The sequence below is a fragment of the Cucurbita maxima genome, unplaced genomic scaffold (assembly GCF_002738345.1).
Source record: "Cucurbita maxima cultivar Rimu unplaced genomic scaffold, Cmax_1.0 Cma_Scf00045, whole genome shotgun sequence".
NCBI classification, from domain to species: domain Eukaryota; kingdom Viridiplantae; phylum Streptophyta; class Magnoliopsida; order Cucurbitales; family Cucurbitaceae; genus Cucurbita; species Cucurbita maxima.
In genome coordinates this window covers 1286669-1306413 of record NW_019272061.1, presented here as the reverse complement: position 1 = coordinate 1306413, position 19745 = coordinate 1286669, and the positions used below count along the sequence as shown (strand labels likewise).

Sequence of the window (19745 nt, the reverse complement as noted above, 5' to 3'; positions counted from 1 at the left end):
ATGATTATGAAATTTGGCAAATGGATGATAAGACAGTCTTTCTAAACGGAAATCTTGAAGAGAGTATCTATATGGCTCTACCAAATGGGTTCATTGAACAGGATCACAAACATAGGGTTTGCAAGCTTAAAAGATCCATTTATGGGTTGAAGCAAGCATCTCGATCCTGGAATATAAAGTTTGATACCGCGATCAAATCTTATGGCTTTAAACAGAATGTTGACGAACCTTGTGTTTATAAAAGGATTGTCAACTAGCTTTCCTAGTGTTGTACGTTGACGATATTCTACTCATTGGGAAAGATGTGGGATTTCTGACTGACATTAAGCATTGGCTAGCGACACAATTCCAAATGAAAGATTTGGGAGAGGCTCAGTTTGTTCTTGGAATCCAAATTGTTCGGAATCGTAAGAACAAAACACTAGCATTGTCTCAGGCATCGTATATCGACAAAATGTTGATTCGATATAAGATGTAGAACTCCAAGAAAGGATTATTACCTTTCAGGCATGGAGTTCATTTGTTGAAGGAACAAAGTCCTAAGACACCTTAAGAAATTGAGGATATGAGACACATTCCCTATGCATCAGCAGTCGGTAGTTTGATGTATGCCATGCTATGTACCCAACCTGACATATGCTATGCTGTGGGAATTGTCAGCAGATATCAGTCCAATCCAGGACGTGCTCATTGGACTGCCGTTAAGAATATAATCAAGTATCTTAGGAGAACGAGGGACTATATGCTAATGTACGGTGCTAAGGATCTGATCCTTACACGGTACACTAACTCAGATTTTTAGACTGATGTAGATTCGAGGAAATCGACATCAGGATCTGTCTTCACTTTGAACGAAGGAGCAATAATATGGCGAAGCATAAAGCAAGGTTGCATTTCTGATTCCACCATGGAGGCTGAGTATGTTGCTGCTTGTTAAGCAGCGAAAGAATCTGTATGGCTTAGAAAGTTCTTAACTGATTTGGAAGTCGTTCCAAATATGCATCTTCCCGTCACTCTTTATTGTGATAACAGTGGAGCAGTTGCAAATTCGAAAGAACCAAGAAGCCATAAGCGAGGAAAACATATTGAGCGCAAATATCATCTCATAAGGGAGATTGTGCAACGAGGAGATGTGATCGTCACACAGATAGTTTCGGAGCACAACATTGCTGATCCATTTACAAAGCCTCTCACGGCTAAAGTGTTTGAAGGGCACCTAGTGAGTCTAGGACTACGAGTTATGTAATCTAGGGCAAGTGGGAGAAAAGGCATGAGTATGTGATGCCCTAGTTTATTGTATTTATGTCTCTCTCTACTCAACGTTATAAAACCCCACTGGAGTTTTAGTCCAAGTGGGTGTTTGTTGGGTTTTATGTCCTAAAACTCATAGTTTGTAAACAAAGACATATTCTATTTTCAATAAAGTTATTACTGATGTTTATTCAGTAAAGATTGTTATTGAATAAAGTGAACTTTACGATCATTAATCTAAATCCAATAAACTAAGAACACTTTGGCTATAGTATGATTACTTGAACTATATGTAGAGTCTCTCTTCATATATGCTAAATCCCTCCCAAGTTTAGTCACTCACCGGATTCAACAATTCTGTTCTAAGGACGGAGGATAGTGGAGAAGACACTAGTGGTGGATCGAAACCGGTTCGTGAGGAAAAAAGAATTTGAACTACAAAAGGTTAGTATTCAAATTCATTAAGTTTTAATACTTATGAACATGCTAGTTATTTACTATAATTGATGTTCTAAAAGTGCCAAAGATCCAAATTGCTTCCGCATGTGTTATATTAGCACCATCAGTGGGCACTACACTCAGATAGTGTGAAGGAGCTCGTTGCAGCTTGGATGTGCTAGAGTGCCCTGCAAGGCTAATTCTCAGTTTGTTGTTTGCAATTATGATCCTCCTAGTAACTAGATTGGGGAAAAGCCTTATGGTTCTTCTTTGTATATTGGGGAATCTCCACAATAATATGATATTGTATACTTTTCTCCCCTAAATGGAGAATGAATGCAATCATGAATTTCTACAATTTTATGATATTGTCTACTTTTCTACCCAAAATTGCAAAAATAAATGGAGAAAATTAACGAGTTTTAGAAATCATATCTTCACAATGGTACGATATTGTCCTCTTTTCTATCCAAAATTGCATAAATAAATGGAGAATTACCGAGATTTAGAAATCACTCGTCTCCACAATGGTATGATCTTTGTTGGATGAATGTCCCACCTCAGCTAATTTAGGGAATGATCGTGGGTTCATAATCAGAAAATACTATCTCCATCGGGGTGAGGCCTTTTGGGAAGCGCAAAGCAAAGCGATGAGAGCTTATGTTCAAAGTGGACAATATCATACCATTGTGGAGAGTCGTGTTCGTCTAACATGGTATCAGAGCCACGCCCTAAACTTAACCATGTCAATAGAATTCTCAAATGTCGAACAAAGAACTCCAAAAGAAAAAAGAAAAAGAAAAGAAGTCGAGGGGAAGTGTTGGATGAAAGTCCAACTCGGCGAATTTAGGGAACGATCATGGGTCCATTGAGGTGAACTCAAAGTGGACAATATCTTCCTAATGGTATGATATTAAGTGCTTTCTTACCAATACTGCAAAAATAAATGGAGAATTACCAAGTTTTAGGAACCATCCATCTCTACACTGATATGATACTGTCTAGTTTGAGATTAAGTACTTTCTGCTTGTTGTCCTGTGAGATTATTCCTTGCTTATAGATTCATGATCATTCTCTTAACAATTTTACACACGGAGAATAGCTCCCAGAATAGCTGTCAAATGTTGTTTGAAGTCAACGGGAATAAATGCCCGCGGCGGAGATGCGAAAAACCAGTCACGATGTTTCGGCATCGAAATCGGGAGACCCACGACGGCAATTAGCTCTGCTGCACATAAGTCAATAGTAATTAAAATATACTATTACTCGAGAGGTAGAAGGTTTTATTTCATCCATGACTATATGTTTTAAGTTACGGTTACTTTTAGAAAAAGGAAAAAGAAATACAAAAATTCACAACTCAATTAGTAGTAAATATTTTTAATCTAAAATTCTTTTTATATAATAAACCCAATCTAAATAGGTTATAAAAATTTTAGGTTAAATTAGTTCATTTCGTTTACTCAAAATTTTAATAAAATATTAACATTATTTATTTATTTTTGAACATTTAATTAACCAATTCAATTTTAATACATATTTTAAAAAATTGGAGGAGAATAAATAAATAAAATTATGAAACTAAATAAAACAATAAATATATACCTACAAGTAAAAATGTATCTTTTAAGATTAACCATAATCCGGTGGATTAAGTTTCATTAATCCTAAAAAAAAAATCATAAACTAGCTAAATCTAGAAAATTTTCATTTATTTGAAGCTAATCCAAACAAAAATCTAGCTCGTAATTAAACATGGAAGCGAGAATGAATTTATTCTCTTTGAATTCCCAAGCATGACATAATTAGTTCATAATTCATGGTTTTACCCATCACATTCCATATTAAGTTTTCCATCTCTATATAAATCATTCCCTCATTCTCAATCTTCATCTCATCTCTCATCGGAATTATGTGGACTCAAACCCTTCGGATCATGGCCGCTTTCATGGTCACTTTCATTTTCCTCCTCGCCCTAACCAAAGCTCAAAACGCCCCCGGTGACTACCTCGCGCTTCACAACCGAGCTCGAGCCGAGGTCGGCGTCGGGCCCATGCAATGGAGCAACACCGTGGCCGCGTACGCTCAAGCCTATGCGGAAAAAAGAAAGGGTGACTGCGCCATGATTCACTCAACCGGGCCGTACGGGGAAAACATAGCCGCGGGCTACTACCCTGAGTTCACCGGGGCGGATGCAGTGAAGCTGTGGGCGAACGAGAAGCCGCTGTATGATCATGCATCGAATAAATGCGTGGGTGGTGAATGTGGGCACTACACTCAGATGGTGTGGCGGAGCTCGGTGCGGCTTGGATGTGCTAGAGTGCCTTGCAAGGCTAATTCTCAGTTTGTTGTTTGCAATTATGATCCTCCAGGCAACTATATTGGGGAAAAGCCTTATGATTCTTGGGTGGTATGAAGAGATTTGGTTTTAAAATTTTTATGAATATTAATAAAGTTTGTGAGAGAATCATGAATTTATTTATTGAAATAAAACTACGATATTGTCTACAATAGTATTATATTGTCTAGAGCATAAACTCTTGTTGCTGTGTTTTGACTTCCTTACTTATAAACTCATGATCATAGAGTCTCCCCTCTCATTAAGTACACCACATAGAGCCACATTTGAAGCCTATAGATTACCTATGATCATAGAGACTCCCCTCGAACAAAATACACCATAGAGCCTCCCTCGAACAAAATACACCATAGTGCCTCCCCTTAAGTCGATGGATTTCTAAAAGAAACTCCCTTTAATCGAGACTCGACTTCTTTCTTCGGAGACCTTGAACAAAATACGAAATTTGTTCGACACTTTTAACTACGATTTTTAGGCTTACAACTTTTTCGTTCGACATACCTAAGTTAAGTTCATAGTTTGATACCATGTAACTAATCACGAATCTCTATAATGTTATATGATATTTGTCAACTTTGAACATAATATCATGGGTTTGCTTCGAGCTCCCACAAGAAGTCATGTTAATGAAAATGTATTCTTTAGTTATAAATCTATGATCATTTCCGAACAGTCTTCAACACTGAGAGCATCAGCCACCAGCCAATTGTTGTTCCAAGTCACCCGAAAGAAATGCCCTCGGCGGAGATGCGGAAAACCAGTTTAAGGTGTTTTCAGCCTCCAAATCGAGAGAACCACGACGACGGCGATTAACTCCGCTGCAGTATGATACCCACACAGGAGACGAAGACTCACTGCCACAACCTATCGCCGTTTACCAGCTCTGAATATGGAGACCAACGGGGCCGGAGTGACTAAAGGACACCCGCTGCTCAAAAGGCGACCATTTTTTTTCTTACTTTACTTATTGGCACTCCATTCGTCTTTTTCTCGACTTCGTGGGAAAAAAAACAATAATAATAAATAATCAAAATGGTAAAATCAAAGAAATGCCTGTTTTTGTTGAATTACTTAAATTCCCTTTTATCGAAATACTGAAATACTGAAATTTGATAGGTACTGTGATCATTGGGCAATGCTCATGGAAAACTTCTTTAGTACTGGGTTTGGTGGAGAATGTGATTCCTGCACCAATATGACACATTGTTTTAACCGATACCAAGAAGAAGCACATTGATGATCAGAAATTGAAAGATTTCAAAGCAAAGAATTATCTATTTCAAGCATTAGAACGTTCGATCTTGGAGACAACCCTCAACAAGTATACAGAAACTCAATTCATCATACCTGATGATGACGTTGAGAATCCATTGACTTATAAACAGGCAATGAATGATGAAGATAGAGATCTGTGGATCAAAGCCATGAATCTTGAAATGGAGTCAATGTACTTCAATTCAGTCTGGGAACTTGTAGATCAACAAGATGGGGTAAAACCTATTGGTTGCAAATGGATCTATAAGAGGAAACGAGACCAAACCGGTAAGGTACAAACCTTTAAAGCTCGTCTTGTAGAAAAGGGTTATACCCAAAGAGAGGGGGTGGACTATGAAGAAACCTTCTCTCCTGTTGCTATGCTTAAATCGATTAGAATACTCTTGTCTATTGCCACATTTTATGATTATGAAATTTGGCAAATGGATGTCAAGATAGCCTTTCTAAAGGGCAATCTTGAAGAGAGTATCTATATTGCTCAACCAGATGGGTTCATTAAACAAGATCACAAGCATAGGGTTTGCAAGCTTAAAAGATCCATTTATGGGTTGAAGCAAGCATCTCGATCCTGGAATATAAAGTTTGATACCGCGATCAAATCTTATGGCTCGAAATAGAATGTTGACGAACCTTGTGTTTATAAAGGATAGCCAACTCTATAGTAGCTTTCTTAGTGTTATACGTTGACGATATTCTACTCATTGGAAATGATGTGGGATTTCTGACTGACATTAAGCATTGGCTAGCGACACAATTCCAAATGAAAGATTTGGGAGAGGCTCAGTTTGTTCTTGGAATCCAAATTGTTCATAATCGCAAGAACAAAACACTAGCATTGTCTTAGGCATCGTATACGACAAAATGTTGATTCGATATAAAATGTAGGACTCCTAGAAAGGATTTTTACCTTTCAGGCATGGAGTTTATTTGTCGAAGGAACAAAGTCATAAGACACCTCAAGAAATTAAGGATATGAGACACATTCCCTACGCATCAGCAGTCGGTTGTCTGATGTATGCCATACTATGTACCCGACCTGACATATGCTATGCTGTGGGAATTGTCAGTAGATATCAGTCCAATCCGGGACGCGTTCATTGGAATGCCGTTAAGAATATCCTCAAGTTTCTTAGGAGAACGAGAGACTATATGCTAATGTACAGTGCTAAGGATCTGATCCTTACAAGGTACACTGACTCAGATTTTCAGACTGATGTAGATTCGAGGAAATCGACATCAGGATTTGTCTCACTCTGAACGGAGGAGCAATAATATGGAGAAGCATAAAGTAAGGTTGCATCGCTAATTCTACCATGGAGGCTGAGTATGTTGCTGCTTGTGAAGCAGCGAAAGAATCTGTATGGCTTATAAAGTTCTTAACTGATTTGGAAGTCGTTCCAAATATGCATCTTCCCATCACTCTTTATTGTGATAACAGTGGAGCAGTTGCAAATTTGAAAGAACCAAGAAGCCATAACCGAAGAAAATATATTGAGCACAAATATCATCTCATAAGGGAGATTGTGCAACGAGGAGATGCGATCATCACACAGATAGCTTCGGAGCAGAACATTGCTGATCCCTTTACAAAGCCTCTCACGGCTAAAGTGTTTGAAGGGCACCTAGTGAGTCTAGGACTACGAGTTAAGTAATCTAGGGCAAGTGGGAGAAAAGGCAAGAGTATGTGATGATTATATAATTGTTATATAAAGCATGTTAGATGCATGTTATAGGTTATTTTCAACGTCATAAAACGAGATAGACGTTAAAATCTATAATGAAAATAAGTGCATGCTCGCTTAAGGTTAAGAACCAAGCACAATCAATTTTAATAGTTAAAATAGGTCGATGTCTTGTAAAATTTTGCTTACAAGAAAGCTCACCTGGCACGATCTTGACTAAGGCTTGAGGTACTTAAGTTGACGGTTTACGGAACACCTACTACTTAGTGGGAGATCGGACCAATACTTGAGCTTAGTTAGCCGAGTTTTATGAGCATGCTTGAGTGAAGTAAGTTCTGGAAAAATTACATAGACTTAGGTTATATTTAATTAGCCGAAATATACCTAAGTACTGAGTATACCCAACCGTTTAAAATACTTAGTGGGAGGAAAAAAGTATATGAGATACATCGTTTTCCTTTTCACGCTCTCTGAAAAATTCACACCGTGAGATTCATGCTCGGCCTCGTGTCACCCTGGGAGCGTCCTCCATTCGGAAGGTATTTGCATGAGCCAATAACAAGGTGAATAGAGAAAGTACTTATAGTAAGTGGAAGAAGGAAGTATATCAACACGTCCTATGGTCTCCACCACTAGGTTGCACCGTGAGATTCTCATGTTCCGCCTGCATGTTGCCCTAGAGCAACTACCCATTCGGAGGGTCGTAACATGGGAGTCGAAACAACGCAAACTCCAGAAATGGATACTATTTCTTAGGGCCATTCCCAACTTTGGCTTTTTCATTCAATAGCATTGTTGGGACCGATCTATGAGGCCTGAAATTGGTGGGTCACACTTGCGAAGAATTACTAAGAGTCAGTGTTTAAGTCAAGAATGTCTTCGTTTGGTGAATGAGTGATTGACTGCCCCTCGGTAGCAGTTGCTCTAACTCACTAAAGTATCGTTGCAAATTAATAATTTTTTTTTGGTACATTATTACATTTGCTAAAACTGATTGGATTAAACAGCATTAAGTCAAATCACTAATAGAATTTTCTTTATATCTCAGCATGACAAACTCAATAGTACAATTACTCGCTTTTGAGAAATCAAACCTGAACACAATACTGGTAATTGATGATTTAAGGTTTGTTTTAACTGAGGAATGTCCTCCAAAACCCAGCTCAAATGCAAACCGAACAGTTCGGGATGCGTATGACAGATGGATAAAGGCAAATGACAAAGCCCGAGTGTACATTCTAGCCAGTATATCTGATGTTTTGGCTAAGAAACACGATGTTATGGGTACTGCTAAAGAGATTATGGAATCTCTAAAAGGGATGTTTGGACAACCGTCCTTCTCCACTCGACATGAAGCCATAAAATACATTTACAACTGTCGTATGAAAGAATGGACCTCAGTTAGAGAACATGTCCTGGACATGATGGTCCATTTCAATGTGGCAGAAGAAAATGAAGCTGTCATTGATGAGAAGAGTCAAGTCAGTTTTATCATGGAGTCTCTTCCGAAGAGCTTTCCGCACAAATGTGGTGATGAACAAAATAGAATATAACTTGACTGCTCTTCTCAATGAGCTACAGACTTATCAGTCCCTCTTAACGAACAAGGGACGTACAGGAGAAGCAAATGTTGCTATCTTCAAGAAATTACAATGAGTATCATCCTCCAAAAATAAGTTTGAACCTTCAACTTCTAAAAGTGTTTTGATGAAGAAGAAGGGTAAAGGGAAAAATAAGATTCCTACTAACCGCAAATACAAGGCTCAAAAGGCAGATAAAGGAAAATGTTTCCATTGCAACGAAAATGAGCACTGGAAGAGAAACTGCCCAAAATACCTTGTAGAGAAGAAAGCTAAAAAGACACAACAAGGTAAATATGATTTACTCGTTGTAGAAATATGTTTAGTAGAGTATGATAACTCAACTTGGATACTAGATTCAGGGGCCACTAATCATATTTGTTCTTTTTACCAGGAAACTAGCTCCTGGAGAATGCTTGCGGACGGCGAGATAACACTCATGGTTGGAACAGGAGAGGTTGTCTCAGCAAGATCAGTAGGAAATTTAAAGTTATTTTTTGGAGATAGATTCATTATATTAGATAATGTATTTTTTGTTCCAAGAATGAAAAGAAATCTAATATCTATCTCTTGTTTATTAAAACAATTGTATAAAGTATCTTTTGAAATCAATGAAATGTTCATTTGCAAAAGAGGCATTCATATTTGTTCTGCAAAACTAGAAAACAACTTATATATGTCAAAACTGAGCATAACAAAAGCTATTTTAAATACCGAGATGTTTAAAATAGTTGAAACTCAAAATAAACGACAAAAGATTTCTCCTAATACCTACCTTTGGCATTTAAGACTAGGCCACATTAATCTCAATAGGATTGAGAGATCGGTTAAAAGAGGACTTTTAAATAAGTTAGAAGACAACTCTTTACCTCCATGTGAGTCTTGTCTTGAGGGTAAAATGACTAAACGATCGTTTTCCGAAAAAGGTTATAGAGCCAAAGAAACCTTAGAACTCATGCATACAAATCTCTGTGGTCCAATGAATGTCAAAGCACGAGGAGGATATGAATATTTCATCAGTTTTATTGATGATTATTCAAGGTATGACTATCTTTACCTAATGTGTCACAAGTTCGAAGCTCTTTAAAAATTCAGAGAGTATAAGACTGAGGTTGAGAATCTATTAGGTAAAACTATTAAAATACTTCGATTAGATCGAGGAGGAGAGTACATGGACTTAAGATTTCAGGACTATATGATAGAACATGGAATAAAGTCCCAACTCTCAGCCCCTGGTATGCCTGAACAAAATGATGTATCAGAAAGGAGAAATAAAACTTTTTTAGACATGGTACGGTCTATGATGAGTTTCGCTCAATTACCCGATCCGTTTTGGGGATATGCAGTGGAGACTGCCACATACATTTTGAACATGGTTCCTACTAAGAGGGTTTTAGAATCACTTTATGAGTTATGGAAATGGCGTAAAGGTAATTTACGTCACTTCAGAATTTGGGGATGTCCAGCACATGTGTTGTTGCAAAACCTCAAGAAATTAGAACTTCGTTCAAAATTATGTCTATTCGTAGGATACCCCAAAGAGACGAAAGGTGGTTTGTTTTATGACCTTCAAGAAAATAGAGTGTTTGTATCAACAAACGCTACATTCTTAGAGGAAGACCACGTAAGAAATCATCAACCTTGCAGCAAACTAATATTAAGTGAGATTTCTAAAGAAGCTACTGATAATACAACAACAGTTGTTGATCAAGCTGGTCCTTGAACAAGAGTTGTTGATGGAGATGACACTTCTGGTCAATCCCATCCTTCTCAAGAGTTGACAATGCCTCGACGTAGTGGGAGGGTTATAACTCAACCTGATCGTTACTTGGGTTTCGCATAAACTCAATTCATCATACCTGATGATGGCGTTGAGGATGCATTGGCCTATAAACAGGCAATGAATGATGAGGATAGAGATCAGTGGATCAAAGCCATGAATCTTGAAATGGAGTCAATGTACTTCAATTCAGTCTGGGAACTTGTAGATCAACCAGATGGGGTAAAACCTATTAGTTGCAAATGGATCTATAAGAGGAAACGAGACCAAACCGGTAAGGTACAAACCTTTAAAGCTCGTCTTGTAGAAAAGGGTTATACCCAAAGAGAGGGGGTGGACTATGAAGAAACCTTCTCTCCTGTTGCTATGCTTAAATTGATTAGAATACTCTTGTCTATTGCCACATTTTATGATTATGAAATTTGGCAAATGGATGATAAGACAGTCTTTCTAAACGGAAATCTTGATGAGAGTATCTATATGGCTCTACCAAATGGGTTCATTGAACAGGATCACAAACATAGGGTTTGCAAGCTTAAAAGATCCATTTATGGGTTGAAGCAAGCATCTCGATCCTGGAATATAAAGTTTGATACCGCGATCAAATCTTATGGCTTTAAACAGAATGTTGACGAACCTTGTGTTTATAAAAGGATTGTCAACTAGCTTTCCTAGTGTTGTACGTTGACGATATTCTACTCATTAGGAATGATGTGGGACTTCTGACTGACATTAAGCATTGGCTAGCAACACAATTCCAAATGAAAGATTTGGGAGAGGCTCAGTTTGTTCTTGGAATCCAAATTGTTCGGAATCGTAAGAACAAAACACTAGCATTGTCTCAGGCATCGTATATCGACAAAATGTTGATTCGATATAAGATGTAGAACTCCAAGAAAGGATTATTACCTTTCAGGCATGGAGTTCATTTGTTGAAGGAACAAAGTCCTAAGACACCTTAAGAAATTGAGAATATGAGACACATTCCCTATGCATCAGCAGTCGGTAGTTTGATGTATGCCATGCTATGTACCCAACCTGACATATGCTATGCTGTGGGAATTGTCAGCAGATATCAGTCCAATCCAGGACGTGCTCATTGGATTGCCGTTAAGAATATAATCAAGTATCTTAGGAGAACGAGGGACTATATGCTAATGTACGGTGCTAAGGATCTAATCCTTTCACGGTACACTAACTCAGATTTTTAGACTCATGTAGATTTGAGGAAATCGACATCAGGATCTGTCTTCACTTTGAACGAAGGAGCAATAATATGGCGAAGCATAAAGCAAGGTTGCATTTCTGATTCCACCATGGAGGCTGAGTATGTTGCTGCTTGTTAAGCAGCGAAAGAATCTGTATGGCTTAGAAAGTTCTTAACTGATTTGGAAGTCGTTCCAAATATGCATCTTCCCGTCACTCTTTATTGTGACAACATTGGAGCAGTTGAAAATTTGAAAGAACAAAGAAGCCATAAGTGAGGAAAACATATTGAGCACAAATATCATCTCATAAGGGAGATTGTGCAACGAGGAGATGTGATCGTCACACAGATAGTTTCGGAGCACAACATTGCTGATCCATTTACAAAGCCTCTCACGGCTAAAGTGTTTAAAGGGCACCTAGTGAGTCTAGGACTACGAGTTATGTAATCTAGGGCAAGTGGGAGAAAAGGCATGAGTATGTGATGTCCTAGTTTATTGTATTTATGTCTCTCTCTACTCAACGTTATAAAACCCCACTGGAGTTTTAGTCCAAGTGGGTGTTTGTTGGGTTTTATGTCCTAAAACTCATAGTTTGTAAACAAAGACATATTCTATTTTCAATAAAGTTATTACTGATGTTTATTCAGTAAAGATTGTTGTTGAATAAAGTGAACTTTACGATCATTAATCTAAATCCAATAAACTAAGAACACTTTGGCTATAGTATGATTACTTGAACTATATGTAGAGTCTCTCTTCATATATGCTAAATCCCTCCCAAGTTTAGTCACTCACCGGATTCAACAATTCTGTTCTAAGGACGGAGGATAGTGGAGAAGACACTAGTGGTGGATCGAAACCGGTTCGTGAGGAAAAAAGAATTTGAACTACAAAAGGTTAGTATTCAAATTCATTAAGTTTTAATACTTATGAACATGCTAGTTATTTACTATAATTGATGTTCTAAAAGTGCCAAAGATCCAAATTGCTTCCGCATGTGTTATATTAGCACCATCAGTGGGCACTACACTCAGATAGTGTGAAGGAGCTCGTTGCAGCTTGGATGTGCTAGAGTGCCCTGCAAGGCTAATTCTCAGTTTGTTGTTTGCAATTATGATCCTCCTAGTAACTAGATTGGGGAAAAGCCTTATGGTTCTTCTTTGTATATTGGGGAATCTCCACAATAATATGATATTGTATACTTTTCTCCCCTAAATGGAGAATGAATGCAATCATGAATTTCTACAATTTTATGATATTGTCTACTTTTCTACCCAAAATTGCAAAAATAAATGGAGAAAATTAACGAGTTTTAGAAATCATATCTTCACAATGGTACGATATTGTCCTCTTTTCTATCCAAAATTGCATAAATAAATGGAGAATTACCGAGATTTAGAAATCACTCGTCTCCACAATGGTATGATCTTTGTTGGATGAATGTCCCACCTCAGCTAATTTAGGGAATGATCGTGGGTTCATAATCAGAAAATACTATCTCCATCGGGGTGAGGCCTTTTGGGAAGCGCAAAGCAAAGCGATGAGAGCTTATGTTCAAAGTGGACAATATCATACCATTGTGGAGAGTCGTGTTCGTCTAACATGGTATCAGAGCCACGCCCTAAACTTAACCATGTCAATAGAATTCTCAAATGTCGAACAAAGAACTCCAAAAGAAAAAAGAAAAAGAAAAGAAGTCGAGGGGAAGTGTTGGATGAAAGTCCAACTCGGCGAATTTAGGGAACGATCATGGGTCCATTGAGGTGAACTCAAAGTGGACAATATCTTCCTAATGGTATGATATTAAGTGCTTTCTTACCAATACTGCAAAAATAAATGGAGAATTACCAAGTTTTAGGAACCATCCATCTCTACACTGATATGATACTGTCTAGTTTGAGATTAAGTACTTTCTGCTTGTTGTCCTGTGAGATTATTCCTTGCTTATAGATTCATGATCATTCTCTTAACAATTTTACACACGGAGAATAGCTCCCAGAATAGCTGTCAAATGTTGTTTGAAGTCAACGGGAATAAATGCCCGCGGCGGAGATGCGAAAAACCAGTCACGATGTTTCGGCATCGAAATCGGGAGACCCACGACGGCAATTAGCTCTGCTGCACATAAGTCAATAGTAATTAAAATATACTATTACTCGAGAGGTAGAAGGTTTTATTTCATCCATGACTATATGTTTTAAGTTACGGTTACTTTTAGAAAAAGGAAAAAGAAATACAAAAATTCACAACTCAATTAGTAGTAAATATTTTTAATCTAAAATTCTTTTTATATAATAAACCCAATCTAAATAGGTTATAAAAATTTTAGGTTAAATTAGTTCATTTCGTTTACTCAAAATTTTAATAAAATATTAACATTATTTATTTATTTTTGAAAATTTAATTAACCAATTCAATTTTAATACATATTTTAAAAAATTGGAGGAGAATAAATAAATAAAATTATGAAACTAAATAAAACAATAAATATATACCTACAAGTAAAAATGTATCTTTTAAGATTAACCATAATCGGGTGGATTAAGTTTCATTAATCCTAAAAAAAAAATCATAAACTAGCTAAATCTAGAAAATTTTCATTTATTTGAAGCTAATCCAAACAAAAATCTAGCTCGTAATTAAACATGGAAGCGAGAATGAATTTATTCTCTTTGAATTCCCAAGCATGACATAATTAGTTCATAATTCATGGTTTTACCCATCACATTCCATATTAAGTTTTCCATCTCTATATAAATCATTCCCTCATTCTCAATCTTCATCTCATCTCTCATCGGAATTATGTGGACTCAAACCCTTCGGATCATGGCCGCTTTCATGGTCACTTTCATTTTCCTCCTCGCCCTAACCAAAGCTCAAAACGCCCCCGGTGACTACCTCGCGCTTCACAACCGAGCTCGAGCCGAGGTCGGCGTCGGGCCCATGCAATGGAGCAACACCGTGGCCGCGTACGCTCAAGCCTATGCGGAAAAAAGAAAGGGTGACTGCGCCATGATTCACTCAACCGGGCCGTACGGGGAAAACATAGCCGCGGGCTACTACCCTGAGTTCACCGGGGCGGATGCAGTGAAGCTGTGGGCGAACGAGAAGCCGCTGTATGATCATGCATCGAATAAATGCGTGGGTGGTGAATGTGGGCACTACACTCAGATGGTGTGGCGGAGCTCGGTGCGGCTTGGATGTGCTAGAGTGCCTTGCAAGGCTAATTCTCAGTTTGTTGTTTGCAATTATGATCCTCCAGGCAACTATATTGGGGAAAAGCCTTATGATTCTTGGGTGGTATGAAGAGATTTGGTTTTAAAATTTTTATGAATATTAATAAAGTTTGTGAGAGAATCATGAATTTATTTATTGAAATAAAACTACGATATTGTCTACAATAGTATTATATTGTCTAGAGCATAAACTCTTGTTGCTGTGTTTTGACTTCCTTACTTATAAACTCATGATCATAGAGTCTCCCCTCTCATTAAGTACACCACATAGAGCCACATTTGAAGCCTATAGATTACCTATGATCATAGAGACTCCCCTCGAACAAAATACACCATAGAGCCTCCCTCGAACAAAATACACCATAGTGCCTCCCCTTAAGTCGATGGATTTCTAAAAGAAACTCCCTTTAATCGAGACTCGACTTCTTTCTTCGGAGACCTTGAACAAAATACGAAATTTGTTCGACACTTTTAACTACGATTTTTAGGCTTACAACTTTTTCGTTCGACATACCTAAGTTAAGTTCATAGTTTGATACCATGTAACTAATCACGAATCTCTATAATGTTATATGATATTTGTCAACTTTGAACATAATATCATGGGTTTGCTTCGAGCTCCCACAAGAAGTCATGTTAATGAAAATGTATTCTTTAGTTATAAATCTATGATCATTTCCGAACAGTCTTCAACACTGAGAGCATCAGCCACCAGCCAATTGTTGTTCCAAGTCACCCGGAAGAAATGCCCTCGGCGGAGATGCGGAAAACCAGTTTAAGGTGTTTTCAGCCTCCAAATCGAGAGAACCACGACGACGGCGATTAACTCCGCTGCAGTATGATACCCACACAGGAGACGAAGACTCACTGCCACAACCTATCGCCGTTTACCAGCTCTGAATATGGAGACCAACGGGGCCGGAGTGACTAAAGGACACCCGACGCTCAAAAGGCGACCATTTTTTTTCTTACTTTACTTATTGGCACTCCATTCGTCTTTTTCTCGGCTTCGTGGGAAAAAAAACAATAATAATAAATAATCAAAATGGTAAAATCAAAGAAATGCCTGTTTTTGTTGAATTACTGAAATTCCCTTTTATCGAAATACTGAAATACTGAAATTTGATAGGTACTGTGATCATTGGGCAATGCTCATGGAAAACTTCTTTAGTACTGGGTTTGGTGGAGAATGTGATTCCTGCACCAATATGACACATTGTTTTAACAGATACCAAGAAGAAGCACATTGATGATCATAAATTGAAAGATTTCAAAGCAAAGAATTATCTATTTCAAGCATTAGAACGTTCGATCTCGGAGACAACCCTCAACAAGGATACAGAAACTCAATTCATCATACCTGATGATGGCGTTGAGGATCCATTGACCTATAAACAGGCAATGAATGATGAAGATAGAGATCTGTGGATCAAAGCCATGAATCTTGAAATGGAGTCAATGTACTTCAATTCAGTCTGGGAACTTGTAGATCAACCAGATGGGGTAAAACCTATTGGTTGCAAATGGATCTATAAGAGGAAACGAGACCAAACCGGTAAGGTACAAACCTTTAAAGCTCGTCTTGTAGAAAAGGGTTATACCCAAAGAGAGGGGGTGGACTATGAAGAAACCTTCTCTCCTGTTGCTATGCTTAAATCGATTAGAATACTCTTGTCTATTGCCACATTTTATGATTATGAAATTTGGCAAATGGATGTCAAGATAGCCTTTCTAAAGGGCAATCTTGAAGAGAGTATCTATATTGCTCAACCAGATGGGTTCATTAAACAAGATCACAAGCATAGGGTTTGCAAGCTTAAAAGATCCATTTATGGGTTGAAGCAAGCATCTCGATCCTGGAATATAAAGTTTGATACCGCGATCAAATCTTATGGCTCGAAACAGAATGTTGACGAACCTTGTGTTTATAAAGGATAGTCAACTCTATAGTAGCTTTCTTAGTGTTATACGTTGACGATATTCTACTCATTGGGAATGATGTGGGATTTCTGACTGACATTAAGCATTGGCTAGCGACACAATTCCAAATGAAAGATTTGGGAGAGGCTCAGTTTGTTCTTGGAATCCAAATTGTTCATAATCGCAAGAACAAAACACTAGCATTGTCTTAGGCATCGTATACGACAAAATGTTGATTCGATATAAAATGTAGGACTCCAAGAAAGGATTTTTACCTTTCCGGCATGGAGTTTATTTGTCGAAGGAACAAAGTCATAAGACACCTCAAGAAATTAAGGATATGAGACACATTCCCTATGCATCAGCAGTCGGTAGTCTGATGTATGCCATACTATGTACCCGACCTGACATATGCTATGCTGTGGGAATTGTCAGTAGATATCAGTCCAATCCGGGACGCGTTCATTGGAATGCCGTTAAGAATATCCTCAAGTTTCTTAGGAGAACGAGAGACTATATGCTAATGTACAGTGCTAAGGATCTGATCCTTACAAGGTACACTGACTCAGATTTTCAGACCGATGTAGATTCGAGGAAATCGACATCAGGATTTGTCTCACTCTGAACGGAGGAGCAATAATATGGAGAAGCATAAAGTAAGGTTGCATCGCTAATTCTACCATGGAGGCTGAGTATGTTGCTGCTTGTGAAGCAGCGAAAGAATCTGTATGGCTTATAAAGTTCTTAACTGATTTGGAAGTCGTTCCAAATATGCATCTTCCCATCACTCTTTATTGTGATAACAGTGGAGCAGTTGCAAATTTGAAAGAACCAAGAAGCCATAACCGAAGAAAACATATTGAGCGCAAATATCATCTCATAAGGGAGATTGTGCAACGAGGAGATGTGATCATCACACAGATAGCTTCGGAGCACAACATTGCTGATCCATTTACAAAGCCTCTCACGGCTAAAGTGTTTGAAGGGCACCTAGTGAGTCTAGGACTACGAGTTATGTAATCTAGGGCAAGTGGGAGAAAAGGCAAGAGTATGTGATGATTATATAATTGTTATATAAAGCATGTTAGATGCATGTTATAGGTTATTTTCAACGTCATAAAACGAGATAGACGTTAAAATCTATAATGAAAATAAGTGCATGCTCGCTTAAGGTTAAGAACCAAGCACAATCAATTTTAATAGTTAAAATAGGTCGATGTCTTGTAAAATTTTGCTTACAAGAAAGCTCACCTGGCACGATCTTGACTAAGGCTGGAGGTACTTAAGTTGACGGTTTACGGAACACCTACTACTTAGTGGGAGATCGGACCAATACTTGAGCTTAGTTAGCCCAGTTTTATGAGCATGCTTGAGTGATGTAAGTTCTGGAAAAATTACCTAGACTTAGGTTATATTTAATTAGCCGAAATATACCTAAGTAATGAGTATACCCAACCGTTTAAAATACTTAGTGGGAGGAAAAAAGTATATGAGATACATCGTTTTCCTTTTCACGCTCTCTGAAAAATTCACACCGTGAGATTCATGCTCGGCCTCGTGTCGCCCTGGGAGCGTCCTCCATTCGGAAGGTATTTGCATGAGTCAATAACAAGGTGAATAGAGAAAGTACTTATAGTAAGTGGAAGAAGGAAGTATATCAACACGTCCTATGGTCTCCACCACTAGGTTGCACCGTGAGATTCTCATGTTCCGCCTGCATGTTGCCCTAGAGCAACTACCCATTCGGAGGGTCGTAACATGGGAGTCGAAACAACGCAAACTCCAGAAATGGATACTATTTCTTAGGGCCATTCCCAACTTTGGCTTTTTCATTCAATAGCATTGTTGGGACCGATCTATGAGGCCTGAAATTGGTGGGTCACACTTGCGAAGAATTACTAAGAGTCAGTGTTTAAGTCAAGAATGTCTTCGTTTGGTGAATGAGTGATTGACTGCCCCTCGGTAGCAGTTGCTCTAACTCACTAAAGTATCGTTGCAAATTAATAATTTTTTTTTGGTACATTATTACATTTGCTAAAACTGATTGGATTAAACAGCATTAAGTCAAATCACTAATAGAATTTTCTTTATATCTCAGCATGACAAACTCAATAGTACAATTACTCGCTTTTGAGAAATCAAACCTAAACACAATACTGGTAATTTATGATTTAAGGTTTGTTTTAACTGAGGAATGTCCTCCAAAACCCAGCTCAAATGCAAACCGAACAGTACGGGATGCGTATGACAGATGGATAAAGGCAAATGACAAAGCCCGAGTGTACATTCTAGCCAGTATATCTGATGTTTTGGCTAAGAAACACGATGTTATGGGTACTGCTAAAGAGATTATGGAATCTCTAAAAGGGATGTTTGGACAACTGTCCTTCTCCACTCGACATGAAGCCATAAAATACATTTACAACTGTCGTATGAATGAATGGACCACAGTTAGAGAACATGTCCTGGACATGATGGTCCATTTCAATGTGGCAGAAGAAAATGAAGCTGTCATTGATGAGAAGAGTCAAGTCAGTTTTATCATGGAGTCTCTTCCGAAGAGCTTTCCGCACAAATGTGGTGATGAACAAAATAGAATATAACTTGACTGCTCTTCTCAATGAGCTACAGACTTATCAGTCCCTCTTAACGAACAAGGGACGTACAGGAGAAGCAAATGTTGCTATCTTCAAGAAATTACAATGATTATCATCCTCCAAAAATAAGTTTGAACCTTCAACTTCTAAAAGTGTTTTGATGAAGAAGAAGGGTAAAGGGAAAAATAAGATTCCTACTAACCGCAAATACAAGGCTCAAAAGGCAGATGAAGGAAAATGTTTCCATTGCAGCGAAAATGAGCACTGGAAGAGAAACTGCCCAAAATACCTTGTAGAGAAGAAAGCTAAAAAGACACAACAAGGTAAATATGATTTACTCGTTGTAGAAATATGTTTAGTAGAGTATGATAACTCAACTTGGATACTAGATTCAGGGGCCACTAATCATATTTGTTCTT

General features: G+C 38.0%; 2 protein-coding genes across 2 annotated transcripts; both read left to right on the top strand.

Moving 5' to 3' along the window:
* Nucleotides 1-201: 201 nt before the first annotated feature.
* LOC111470484 (basic form of pathogenesis-related protein 1-like) lies at nucleotides 202-4105 on the top strand. Its single transcript, XM_023116038.1, has 2 exons — nucleotides 202-270; nucleotides 3590-4105. Exons 1-2 carry the CDS (start codon nucleotides 202-204, stop codon nucleotides 4103-4105), a joined length of 585 nt encoding a protein of 194 aa, XP_022971806.1.
* A 6870-nt stretch (nucleotides 4106-10975) lies between these two features.
* On the top strand, nucleotides 10976-14879 carry LOC111470483 (basic form of pathogenesis-related protein 1-like). The gene is made up of 2 exons (XM_023116036.1): nucleotides 10976-11044; nucleotides 14364-14879. The coding sequence occupies exons 1-2, from the start codon at nucleotides 10976-10978 to the stop codon at nucleotides 14877-14879; spliced, it is 585 nt and encodes a 194-aa protein (XP_022971804.1).
* Nucleotides 14880-19745: the final 4866 nt, after the last annotated feature.